The 13,738-nt window shown below is 38.4% G+C and overlaps 1 protein-coding gene across 1 annotated transcript in view; it reads left to right on the forward strand.

Moving 5' to 3' along the window:
• Positions 1 to 13,738, forward strand: part of OTOGL (otogelin-like) — a 174,130-nt gene that overhangs the window by 105,555 nt on the left and 54,837 nt on the right. The window contains exons 32-34 of the mRNA XM_010832076.1: positions 7,083 to 7,250; positions 8,998 to 9,276; positions 11,515 to 11,632. Of these exons, the coding sequence (XP_010830378.1) occupies positions 7,083 to 7,250; positions 8,998 to 9,276; positions 11,515 to 11,632 (565 nt within the window). The remainder of the gene's footprint in view (positions 1 to 7,082; positions 7,251 to 8,997; positions 9,277 to 11,514; positions 11,633 to 13,738) is intronic.

Below are 13,738 nucleotides of genomic sequence, written 5' to 3' on the forward strand. Positions count from 1 at the left end.
CAGAGTATAAGTAGTTCATAATTTGTCATACAGTTAATCCTTGAACAAGGCAGGGGTTGAGGGCACTAACCCTCCGCAATTGGTCACCTTCGTATTTACAGTTCTACACTCTCAGATTCAACCGACCATGGATTGTGTTGTTCAGTTGCTTAAACTGTGTCTAACTCTTTCGTGACCCCATAGACTGTAGCCCGCCAGGCTCCTCTGTTCATGGAATTTTAGAGGCAAGAATGCTGGTGTGGGTTGACATTTCCTTCTCTGGAGGATCTTCCCAACCCAGGAATCAAATCCACGTCTCCTACATTGGCAGGCAGATTCTTACACTGAGCCACCAGGGAGCCCCACAGTGCTATATGCTTCCTATTGAAACAAATCTGCTCAGAAGTGGACTTGCACAGTTCAAATTATGTTATTTGTGTCAACTGTATGACTCAGTGAAAGCCATTGCCTTCTAAATTGTATCTAAATTTCTAAGTATTTGTGTTAAAATTTATTCCCTTGAAAAATAATAGTGTTGTAACTAAGTTCTCAGCACCTAGGAAGCTCTTAGTAGTCCTAGAATGACATGAAGGGATGAATGAATGAGTAAAGTTAGCTAATTTTTTTGGTAAAAAGGATGAAGGATATACATACTTTTTAGCATTATGAATAAAAATGGATGTTGTTTGACCTCTATTATGCTGTGGAAACTAAAGAAAGAAATAATAATATAGAAATTTGTTTAGCCATCATTTTACAGAAAATAATTATTTATATATTATTAGAACGAGAACTTACTGATTTAGTAATAATGAAAGTATCCCAGTCCCCCAAACATTCAAATTTGCAACTGGAAGTCTAAGAGGAGTCATTTCAGTTCAGTCTCTCAGCCGTGTCTGACTCTCTGCAACCCCGTGGACTGCAGCACACCAGGCTTCCCTGTCCATCACCAACACCCGGAGTCTACTCAAACCCATGTCCATCGAGTCGGTGATGCCATCCAGCCATCTCATCCTCTGTCGTCCCTTTCTCCTCCTGCCTTCAATCTTTCCCAGCATCAGGGTCTTTCCCAATGAGTCAATGAGTCTAAGAGGAGGTGCTGCCTAAAACCAAGACATAGATATAGGAGACTGAGCATTATATCCTCTTTGAAAATGCCAGACATTAGCAGAACCGATGCTGCTTTTTGTCAAACCTATTTGATGAGGAAGGCCTAGCCACTGAAACCTAATTCAGACAAAAAAACGATGATCCAGGGAGGTGTCCATTTTATTAGTAACTGGGCAAAAACCCATGATGAACAGGTTAGATTTACAGTTATAGGAGAGCTGACCCATTACAGAAAAAACCCGAACCACCAATCCAAAGTGTTTTTGGTGATTTACTGAGCCAGGGAGAAATCTGTCAAGTATAAAAATACAAAGAAAGCCAGAAATTTTTGGTAAAATAGAGATGATAAATTAAAAAGAAAATGGATGTTTTAGTCAGAGGAGCCTGCTGTGCTGTAGTCCATGGGGTCACAAAAAGTCAGACACAACTTAGTAACTGAACAACAACAAATACCTAATAATAACAATAGTTTTTGTTGCATTAATGACATCTTTATCATATAATTTAAGCTTGAAAATATGCCTGAAAAGCATAACATTATTATTATTATCATTATTAATACTTTACAGAGGAAGAAATTGAGCATAGGTGAATGAAGTAACTTGGTCCAAGTCACATAGCCAAAATGTGGTAAATGGATTTATGAACAATCTAAGTCTGAACCAATGAGCTTGATCTCTATGCTGCACTATCTGGTAATGGTTAGCAATGTCCTAGTCTAGGGATGACCACAGCACATCATTATCATATGCTCTAACACAACGTACAGACTGTAATATGAGAAAATGCGCCAGTAACTCCCTCACTGAGGAATTCCTGCCTCATACAGTTCTGCTGTGAAAAATCTCCATCTGTGCCTTTGTACTTTCTGGTGTTCCTTCTGCAGTCTCTTGGAAACAGAAGCAGAATTTTCTATGAATATTGAATTTCTACCTCTTGCTGCTTCAGATGTACTGCTTTTTGTCAATAAATCTGCTGCCTTTCTTTCTTCTAATGTGTTACAAGATTCTTCAAACCAGTTCTTCTAGTTTCATTTGTTAACACTATATTGGTAGTATTCAGAGGGTGAGCAAGGGACATTTTGCTTTCATGAGTGACAGAGATTCTGTTTCCTGTGATCCAAGTAATAGGGGATAGAGTCAAACTACCAAGGAGAGGAAGAGATTATGACAGTAATGCAATGCCTAAGGTAGATAATTGAAGGGGAATGAAGAGTTGTGGAAATTGTTGATACTAATAAAAATAAATCATTTAAAATGATTATCCTTAATTTGTTTCATCTCAATTTCACAACTATTGTAAAATTACCTAGTCTTTGCCCAGTCATAGCTGGTGTTTTCTCTGTTCACTATGTTCAGTTCAGTTGAGTTCAGTTGCTCAGTCGTGTCCGACTCTTTGCGACCCCATGAATTGCAGCACGCCAGGCCTCCCTGTCCATCACCAACTCCCAGAGTTTACTCAAACTCATGTCCATCGAGTCAGTGATGCCATCCAGCCATCTCATCCTCTGTTGTCCCCTTCTCCTCCTGCCCCTGATCCCTCCAGCATCAGAGTCTTTTCCAATGAGTCAACTCTTCGCGTGAGGTGGCCAAAATACTGGCGTTTCAGCTTCAGCATCATTCCTTCCAAAGAACACCCAGGGCTGATCTCCTTCAGAATGGACTGGTTGGATCTCCTTGCAGTCCAAGGGACTCTCAAGAGTCTTCTCCAACACCACAGTTCAAAAGCATCAATTCTTTGGCGCTCAGCTTTCTTCACAGTCCAACTCTCGCATACATACATGATCACTGGAAAAACCATAGCCTTGACTAGACGATGTTATGAAAGTGCTGCACTCAATATGCCAACAAATTTGGAAAACTCAGCAGTGGCCACAGGACTGGAAAAGGTCAGTTTTCATTCCAATCCCAAAGAAAGGCAATGCCAAAGAATGCTCAAACTACTGCACAATTGCACTCATCTCACATGCTAGTAAAGTAATGCTCAAAATTCTCCAAGCTAGGCTTCAGCAATACGTGAACCATGAACTTCCAGATATTCAAGCTGGTTTTAGAAAAGGCAGAGGAACCAGAGATCAAATTGCCAACATCTGCTGGATCATGGAAAAAGCAAGAGAGTTCCAGAAAAACATCTACTTCTGCTTTATTGACTATGCCAAAGCCTTTGACTGTGTGGATCACAATAAACTGTGGAAAATTCTGAAAGAGATGGGAATACCAGACCACCTGACTTGCCTCTTGAGAAACCTATATGCAGGTCAGGAAGCAACAGTTAGAACTGGATGTGAATTAACAGACTGGTTCCAAATAGGAAAAGGAGTACGTCAAAGCTGTATATTGTCTCCCTGCTTATTTAACTTACATGCAAAGTACATCATGAGAAACGCTGGGCTGGAAGAAGCACAAGCTGGAATCAAGATTGGCAGGAGAAATATCAATAACCTCAGATATGCAGATGACACTACCTTTATGGCAAAAAGTGAAGAGGAACTAAAAAGCCTCTTGATGAAAGTGAAAGTAGAGAGTGAAAAAGTTGGCTTAAAGCTCAACATTCAGAAAATGAAGATCATGGCATCTGGTCCCATCACTTCATGGCAAATAGATGGGGAAACAGTGGAAACAATGTCAGACTTTACTTTTTTGGGCTCCAAAATCACTGCAGATGGTGACTGCAGCCATGAAATTAAAAGACGCTTACTCCTTGGAAGGAAAGTTATGACCAACCTGGATAGCATATTCAAAAACAGAGACATTACTTTGCCAACAAAGATCTGTCTAGTCAAGGCTAGTCAAGGACACTATGTTATTAAAATACTTAAATTATTCAAAGCAAATGCAGAGATAAAAGACTGTGATTCTGTAGGAGGAAATGTTTTTAAAAGTAGGAAACTTCAGAGGTTGCTGCTGAGATGAGTTTATAACCCCTCATACAATGACTTCCTATAATATTTTCATGTTCATTTTTATGGAATTTGCTAAAAATATAAAGGTTCTGTTGCTATAAGGAGTAGAAGACTTCAATATTTTGCTAAAAATTGTTACATAAGTTTTTAAGTTCAGAGTGATTTTGTTGGATCGGATATACTTGTTGCTGCTGCTGCTGCTAAGTCGCTTCAGTCGTGTCTGACTCTGCAGCCCCATAGACGGCAGCCCACCAAGCTCCCCCATCCCTGTGATTCTCCAGGCAAGAACACTGGAAGGGGTTCGAATATACTTAATACTGTGTAAATAATCAATACAGGAAATGATTGCTTTTAGTATAAGAAATTATAATTCGCCCTACAGAAGATTAATGATAAAGTCAATGACTTTGCCCTCAATTGCTAGTGAAAATGCTGGAAAATAATTCACATGCAAGATATCCATCAACTGGGAGTCGATTCAAAAGCTTTCAATTTTTATACAAATGGATTTCTCAGATGACAATTGTCTCTTCACATTGCTGTAGGAAGGCACTTGTCTTGTAGGGGAGAGAATATTTTGTTTAGTGGTCTGTCTCCTTTCTCCTATTCTCCTCTTGGACATCTGTGCCTGAGGGTGCTTGGAGCTCACAAGCTGTATTTGTATATGTCTTCTTCATTTTGAATTGTATTTCATAATTTATACATCTATGTACCCATTTGTACATTATTTACATGACACAAATCTATGTATTTATACGTTTATGTATATTTTCTTCTTAAAAGTCTAGGTTACTTCTCTTTCCTAGAAAATGAACTTGTAGATGGTGGAGATGATGATGCAGTTCTCTTTGGATGTTATAGGTATTAACTCCCAGAGAAACTGTGCAGGGTATACATTTGTAACCGCTCATAAAGTCTTCACTGCATCTGATCAGTTCCATCTTGGTGTGGGAGCAAAGGTTTTCAAATCTCCGTGTGTCCTCAAGGTGTCTGAAAGTGAAAGTCGCTCAGTAGTGTCTGACTGTTGCGACCCCATGGCCTGTAGCCTGTCAGGCTCCTCTGTCCATTGAGTTCTCCAGGCAAGAATACTGAAGTGGGCAGCTGTTTCTTTCTCCAAGGGATCTTCGCAACCCAGGGACTGAACGCAGGTCTCCCACACTGTAGGTGGATTTTTGACCATCTAAGCCCAACCGTGTCTGGGTCCCTACTAAAGCTCTTCCATCATGGCTTAGAAGTGTCTCGTTGATGAGTCAGTGGATGGGACAATGCTTGAGAATGACTTGTTCTAGAATCCCTTCTCCTGGCCCTTGTGATGGAAATTTTGGGTCTTGCTCGCCTTCCTGTTTGGAAGACTTTTAAACCCTCTAATTCAATTATCTTCTCCCCTTCTCTTATGCCTGGTCTTGGTCCTGAAAGGGGAAAAACACAGGTGGTTGATTTCTTTATTTTTTTTTCCCCCTCCATCTTAAGAATAGGCTGGGAAAGGAAAACTGTCCTTGAGATAAAAACTAGAGAAAAGAGGAAAAATGAAATTCACAGAGGGCAACCAGATTGATCTTTTATGAAATCACCTACCACACCTATATTAGAATTTTATATAACCTACAACAAAAATATCTAAATATAACTGTAGAAAGTACACAGCTAATAATTATGTAATTTTGATAATTCAGAAGAAACATCAAAATTTTATAGTACCTCACTTATTTTAAAATGTTAAATGTCATAAAGATTGGGTTGAAGGTAAACTGACCTTATTGTCATGAAACAATGCATAAGTTTATTTTGAATATCAGTGAGCTTTTAAAATAAATTATATACTTTTCTTTGTAAGATGAAGTTCTTAGAAATATTACTTTGAGTTTCAGGTTTAGTTCTATACTAACTAGTTTTTTTTTTTACTACAGTATTTTCCACTTTATATGAAGTGATATAAGTGCATAGAAATGATAACATAAGTAAAATGACACTTGACTTCTCTGTTCAGCATCATCTTATTTTCTTCTCTATAGACATACCTCACTGATGACATTCAATAATTCCCAAAACAGTAAAATATTATATATCATATCTGTGAATTCTGTTTTAATGCAATGAACCTACTAAGGAGAAATGATGTTTAGAAGACTAACAAAATACCTTCCATTGATAGAACTAAACTTAAGTTTATGGACAGTAGAATATTAAAACATCAAAGTGAAAGTTTACCTAGACAAATATCTTCACAGAGGTGTGAAAATTTGAGGTCTAGAAATCTTGTCAACCTTTTATTCATCACTGCTGAGTATTCGTGTATGTATACATATACACACACATTCATGTACATACATATTCTAAATTACATATTCTAGGGACTTCCCTGGTGGTCTAGTGGTTAAGACTTTGCCTTTCAATGAAGGGGGTGTGGGTTCAATCCCTGGTCAGGAAGCTAAGATCCCACATGCCTCATGGCCAAAAAACCAAAACATAAAAACAGAAGCAATGTTATAATGAATTCAATAAAAAACTTTAAAAAATGGTCCACATCAAAAGAAATAAATTACACATTCTAAATACATATGTATATATTCCAGATCAATATAATGTATCCTTTTTAATAATTTTATTTACTCATTTATTTTTGGCTCTGCTGGGTCTTGGTTGCTGTGCTGGCTATTCTCTGGTGGAGAGTGAGAGTGAGTCTCGAGTGGCAATATGTGGGCTTCTCGTTGTGGTGGCACAGGCTCCAGGGGTCACGGGCTTCAGCAGTTGTGCTGTGTGAACTCAGTAATTGTGGCGCCAGGGCTCCAGAGCGCAGGTTCGATAGTTGTGGCACATGGACTTAGTCGCTCTGGGTCACGTGGGAGCTTCCCCGACTAGGGATTGAACTGGAGTCTTCTGCTTTGGCAGACAGATTCTTTACCACTGAGCAACCAGGGAAGCCCCGATATGGTCTTTTTGAAAAGAATTCAGTTATTTTGTTAATGATAAATGTTTAAATGCTCAATGATTTTGGAGTACTTTTGTTATTAAAATTCATTCCATTGAAATGATAGCTTGAAATGTAAAAATCCTATGCAAATTTATAATTCTCTCATTTGCATTTGACTAGGGCTTGGAGAAGGACCATATATGCTGGCAAGTTATGGGCAGACTGGCCTTATTCTGGGAGCCAATATAACCAGTGGAAGCATTTTCTCTCTGCCAAGAAGTAGTATTCGTGGCAGTTTATTTTTTAATTTTATGATCACTCCAGGCCTTTTCAAAGAGAAGGCATCATGTAAGTAGAAGTTGCAACTGAAAATAAGGATGTAGTTTACCATTGACTCTTTTCATTTATTCATGCAGTAAATATTAATTGGGGAATTTAATATGTTTATGACATCTTTCTAGGTGCTCTAAACGATTTGAAATAAAATAAGACACTGGCACACGAACCAGCTCTCTCTTTTGTGTATAAAATCATTTCTTTGCTTATCTATTGGCATATATATAGAGGCAATTAGAATGGCAATTGTTTTTTGGGTTTTTGGTCCTTGGTAAGGCACAGCTTCAATTTTCATTCTATTGGTCACAGAATTTAATTTGAAACTTTTGGCTATTTTTAAAATAGTCTGCTGATAATTAACATGTGAAAGATTTTAATGCCAGATTAAAGAAAAAAAGTCATAATTTAATATCAAGGAAGTTAAATTAAGAGCATAAATCAAAGTCTAGACAGTCATTGAGACAGACTGTTATCCGTATGTGGCCTTGTCTCTCTTGGTACCTGGGTCTACATTTACTGGCTTGCCCCTGCAGATTTATACTGGTTGTATCCACTTGGCATCTATTCTAACTGATGATTTGTGTCTCTTTCTGATGTGTGATGTTCAGGGTACATTGTTAGTATTCTAACCCTGCTTAGAACCATGCATGGTGTGTTCTGTAAACATAGGAAATATTTATTGAATGAATGAATCTGACATAACTTATACTAATTTAGAGAACTCTCCTGATTTCCCAGTTAAAATAAATTGCTCTATTCTTGTAAAAAGAGCTCCTTTAGTTCTTTTATTCTATGAAAACACCTATCACAGTCTAAGTTTTCATTTATGCATTATATATTTTTTCTTTTATAATTTTTAAATTCTTCTTTTCATATTCCAGTGCTCAGTAGAAGGGTTTGTATATTTTAGGACACAGTGAATGCTTTTTGAATCATTTATTGGACTTGAGAGAGCTCTTTATTGTATAACTTAAAATAATTAATGTTTTTAATAGAAAAATCCTTAGGTCAAATTAAGTAAGACCTAAAGAAATTAATGCCTAAGAAATTAAATCTAAGAGCTCAATTAAGAGACTTATGCTATGGGTTTTACAAATACAGGGGAAACTTTTAAAGCACATAACAAAAAAGCATGACGCTGCTCAAATGCTTTGTAGTTGTTCATTAGCTTTTTGATCATCTCTAGGGAAATAAGACAATAAGGTTGAGCAAAGAGTCATTTCTTAATGCAGTAAAATCACTTGAAAGAACATTTGCTCATTAAGAATTCAGTGATATTGAAATGCAGTGACATGTCTAAATTGATCTGTTTCTCTATTTCTTTTTCTTTTCTATCATCCAATATAGCCATTTGTAGATTTTGTACATTTGAAAACGCTAAAGCTTACAAGTGCAAATGTATGTCCAATTAATTATTCAACTATTTGTATAGAGTTGTACATTCTGGGGTCCTAGGTTGACATTTCTTTATTTTTTTTTTCTTCCTCCATGAACATGATCAATTATTTTAAAACATAGAACTTGTGAAAGCCTGATATTTTTAGAGCTGTCACTCTTATGCATTGCATGAAAATATAATTTTTTCCTTTAGAGATCTGTAATTCATCCCTAAAATCTTTGAGAATGGCATTAACTATTCATGCCAGTTGTGCATTTCTGTTTTGTTGGCCTTATACATGAATTTTACAACGCCAGTGCTGATGATCCGCCTTCTCCAGAGAACCCAGGGAGTTGTCTAACAGACTGCTCTGTTTTCCAGCATTGGCGCTCGTTTCCTTGGAATCTGCCGAAAGGCCCAACTACTTTCTCTGTGTCCACGATGACGACACTCTTAGTTTGAAACTGTGGGAAGCGAATTCAGCCTTTCATCGGAGAGCTACGTTTTTTCACCATCAGGACCTCTGGATTCCTGGGTACAGCGCTTTTGAGTTATACAGCAAGAAAGGCTTTTTCATTATATTGACAGATTCTAGTGCCAAAGCATCAAAATATGATGATTCTGAAGAATTTAAACGCTTAAGTAGCTTCAGTGTGGAAGGTATGTGTCCTGAGATGTCCATATATTAAGTAGATAATTTAAGGAGTGACAAAAAATATATTAGATTTTTAACTTAAAAATTATTTTAATGTGTATAATTAGTTGTATGACCTTAGTGAGTTTCTTAACCTCCTTATCCTTAAGTTTACACATCTGTCTCATGGAAGAAATAATACCTACTTTATAGGGTTACTTTGCTACATAAATTAATGTAGTAAATTGTTTAGAATAGCCTTAAATGACATTATTTTTTAGGATGGCCTCAATTTTTACTTTCAGTGCTGTCTGAGCTTTGGAAATAGAGCTTACCCATTTCTTCTTCTTGTAGAGTTTTGTATCTACTTTTTCTTTCATAGACGGCTACTTCTCACTTAGTCTGATTCTTTATGACGAAGACGATGTGTTTCTCTCTTTGAATACTTCGAATACTTTGAATGCTTTGAATGTGTTCTTTGAATACTTTGGAGTCCAATTGTACTGACCTCTAGATTTTTCTGGTTCAGCAGAATCCCCGTCTTATTTCTAGAGATCCTTGCAGTTCTATAGCTATTGAATTTTCTAAATTTCAGAGAGGAATCCTCACTGCCTCACCCAGTGTTTAAAAGTCATGCTTTATTTTCAAAACCTAAGAGCTCAATATTTGCCTTGGGTCTCCCAAATTTTTTCATTCTAACCAACTTTTCCAAGTCATTTCTAAGAAAGCTAATCATTTGCTTTTTTTGTTGTGGTTAAATTTCTATAAATCTGTTTGGATGTTAGAAAATTCAAAGTGAGTCACTCAGTTGTGCAGTTGTGTCCGACTCTTTGCGACCCCGCACCAGGCTCCTCCGTCCATGGGATTTTCTAGCCAGAGTACTGGAGTGGGTTGCCATTTCCTTCTCCAAGGAACATTCCTGACCCAGGGACTGAACACAGGTCTCCTGCATTGTAGACAGACGCTTTACCATCTGAGCCACCAGGGAAGTCCAAATTCAAACTGAGCTTCAAATTTTTTCAAGAAAGTTTCAAGAAAGTTCAAACTGAGCTTCAAATTTTTGCCTATTGAATGGGGTTCCTGGTCTCATGAGAGTCACTGACATGTGTATACAATATTCTGTAGAGTAAGTGTAATAGTTTTACTTGAGTTTAATTAAAAGTTGAATTTTGAGAGCCTGTATTTCCCCTCCATTACACAAATCCACTCCATCATACCCAGACCCAGTGGCCTTACCTGAGCTTTGGACAACTGCAGTCAATGGCATCATCCGCATCTCAGAAACTCATCTTTGTGGGCTTCCCGAACTTAGGAGACACTCTGGGTTTATTCTAGTCTTGGAACCAATCCTCTTTTATGACCCCTGATTCTAGTAACCCAAGCTTAACTATTATTTTAATATTGAGATGCTTAAGTGCCTTCCAGAAAGCCTCATTTTCCTTCTCATACCTTGGAATTAAATTCCATATCTTAAGTCCAAGTAACATAACCTGTTTCCTGAACTTTCTGCCTTACGGAGCTCTCTTCTTCAGAGATAATCTTGGACTGCTGCAGAAGGACTGCTCTGTGACAGGGGAAGGGGAAAGTATTAGCTGAGTTTGTAGGAGAAAAAGCTTCCATTAAGGGAAGTTTTTGTAACTACGAGCATGTATTATTCAAATCAGTTCATTCATTTATGTCATCAGATAATACTTACCATGTGCAATGAGTTAAATTCTATGAGAAGAACAAAGATGGAGTGTTCTCCTTAAGCTTCATGTCAGGCAATATGTCTTTGGTCTTGCCATTTTCCTAATTGAATTTGGCATGTCACTTGGCTCCTGTTAGCCTCAATTCCCTCATTTATAAAATGGAGATAATATTCACTCAACAGGGTTGTTGCAAGGATAAAATAGAATAATGGACAAAAAGCTATTTTACAAAAACTTAAATTCTAAACAAGTGTGTGCTATTATGATACGTAGATCACTGAACACCAGCAAAACATAAATAAAGGAAGGTGATTTAGAATTGTCCTTAGTCTCCTCCTACCTCTTGCTTTTTTAAATATTTGGAAGAAGAACTAAGATTCTGATGTTCAACCTGAGCATGAAATGCCTTGATCACCAAGCAGTTACGCTGTTTCCTCCCCCGCCCCCAACCTCTGCCGCCCTGTCTTTTCAATCAAAAAAGTTTCAAACCCTAAAGGGTTTACTATTAGAAATCACTGCATTCCAAGCTGCCCATTAAAAATATACACAATCTGAACTTCATTTTTTCCCCAGAAATCCAGGCAGCAGTGCCCTACAGGAGGATGTGTGAATGGAAATACGAGCCTTGTGCCACTCCCTGTTTTAAAACCTGCGGTGACCCTGCAGCTCTCGCGTGTAAATTTCTGCCACCGTAAGTCATGTTTAACCACTAATGAACAGATTCTAGCATTAGCAGATTCTGTTCCCAGTGATTATTTTTTTAGCTAAAAAAAATTCTCAAGAATAGTTTATTCTAGTTACTCATTCATGAATTTGTTTCGTTTTATTCAAGCAGTAGTTATTGAGAGTCTGCTCTATGCCAGCAATTCTTGTAGCTGCTGGGATACAGTATTGAACAAAGTACTTACCTTTCTTTAGCTTAAACATTTTGCTGCACTGAGGCAAAGAACAGAAAATTAAAATGTAAATATATAATGTGATCTATTGTTTAGATGGATTTATAATGGACAAAAATAAAGGAAGGGAAAAGGGAGCATAAAACAGATGTGCGTGTTTGCTCATTAATATAGGGTGGTCAGGGAAGAACAGGTTGACAAGGCAAGATCTAGTAAGAGATGTGAAGGAAGTGAGGGAACTAGCCATGTGGGTGTCTGGGGAAAAAGCCTTTCAACCTGAGAGAAGTATAAAGGTCCAGGGTGGGAATGTGTCTGGTGTGTTTGAGGATGAGCACGGAGGCCAGTTAACTGGGGCAAAGTGAACAAAACTGAGAGACATAGGAGAAGAAGCCAGAAAAAGTAGCTGGAAGTCGCACAGGGCCTTGTATTCTGTCGTGAGGACTTTGTCTTATTCTCTGAGTAATGCCTGGTGTACTTCGGGGCAGAGGAGTGGACTTGGTCCTTTGACAAGTTTACACTGGCTCTTGCACTGGCTCTTGCACTGGCTTCGGGGGAGGGGAAGAACAAGGGCAGAACTGGGCAGTGACACAGACAGGACATGAAGGGAATTTCACTAGGTTGGTAGCCCTGGAGGTTATGGGGAGAGTGAACAGATTCTGCCTGCATTTTGAAGTTAAGGCCATAGGGATGCTCATAGATTTAACATCAATTATGAGAGAAAGAGGCTTCCTCGGTGGCTCAGTGGTTAAGAATCCACCTGCAGTACAGGAGACGCAGGTTCGATCCCTGGGTTGGGAAGATCCCCTGGAGGAGGGCATGGAAACACACTCCAGTATTCTTGCCTGGAGAATCCCATTGACAGAGGAGCCCGGTGGGCTACAGTATATAGGGTTGCGAACATTCGGACACGACTGAAGTGACTGAGCATGCACGCATGCACACGAGAGAAAGAGGAGGTAAGGGCTCCAGGTCAGATCTCGGCATTTCATTGATTTCAGAATCATATGAAATTGCCATTTTTGTGGTCAAATCTGGTCAAATATCAACAAACTCAAATGATTCAATTTAATGGAAGGACTGAGTTGCCAGCTACTGAGATAAGGAAGATATTAGGAGGAGAAGTTTAGAGGAAAAGTCAGGAATTTGGTTTCAAGGATTTTAAACTTGAGACTGAAAATTATTCTTTGGATTTGGTAATCTGGAGAATAGGAAGAGGCAAAATGGAGATTGACAGTATATCAGCTATTTTTTTTTTTTAAAGCAGTTTTGTTGTAAAGGAGAACAGAGAAATGCAGCAGTAGTAGGAGGGAATATTTTTAAATGAATCATATTCCATTAGTTATTTATGAGCTTCTGCTCTACAACAAATACTGGTACTACAGAAGGTTCTGGCATATGAATAAGTGAGATGCAGTCCCTATTTCAAAGAGCTCAAAGTCTTTAGGAAGAAGACAGGAACACCAACAGATAACTGACCGTACAGGGAAAAGAGGACCAGAGGAATAAATGCCACAAGCGCAGCACATTGAAGTGTTTATATATAACATGACGCTCACTGTGCTAAGTGCTATAAAATGGGTAATCTCATTGTTCCTGTTGTCAAAAGAGGAAAAAAAACCAAGGCACGGGGAAGTTAAGCAGCTTGCCTCAGACCACACAGCTTTCAGGCAGCTGAGCCAGAGTTTGAACACCGACATCCTGTCGGGCACCATGTATTACAGGAACAGAGGGAAGGAAATGATCAGTTCAGTTCAGTCGCTCAGTCGTGTCCAACTCTTTGCAACCCCATGGGCTGCAGCACGCCAGGCCTCCCTGTCCATCACCAACTCCTGGAGTTTACTCAAACTCATGTCCATTTAGTTGGTGATGCCATCCAACCATCTCATCCTCTGTCGTCCCCT

The sequence above is a fragment of the Bison bison genome, unplaced genomic scaffold (assembly GCF_000754665.1).
Source record: "Bison bison bison isolate TAMUID 2011002044 unplaced genomic scaffold, Bison_UMD1.0 scf7180017864535, whole genome shotgun sequence".
In the NCBI taxonomy this organism is placed as follows: domain Eukaryota; kingdom Metazoa; phylum Chordata; class Mammalia; order Artiodactyla; family Bovidae; genus Bison; species Bison bison.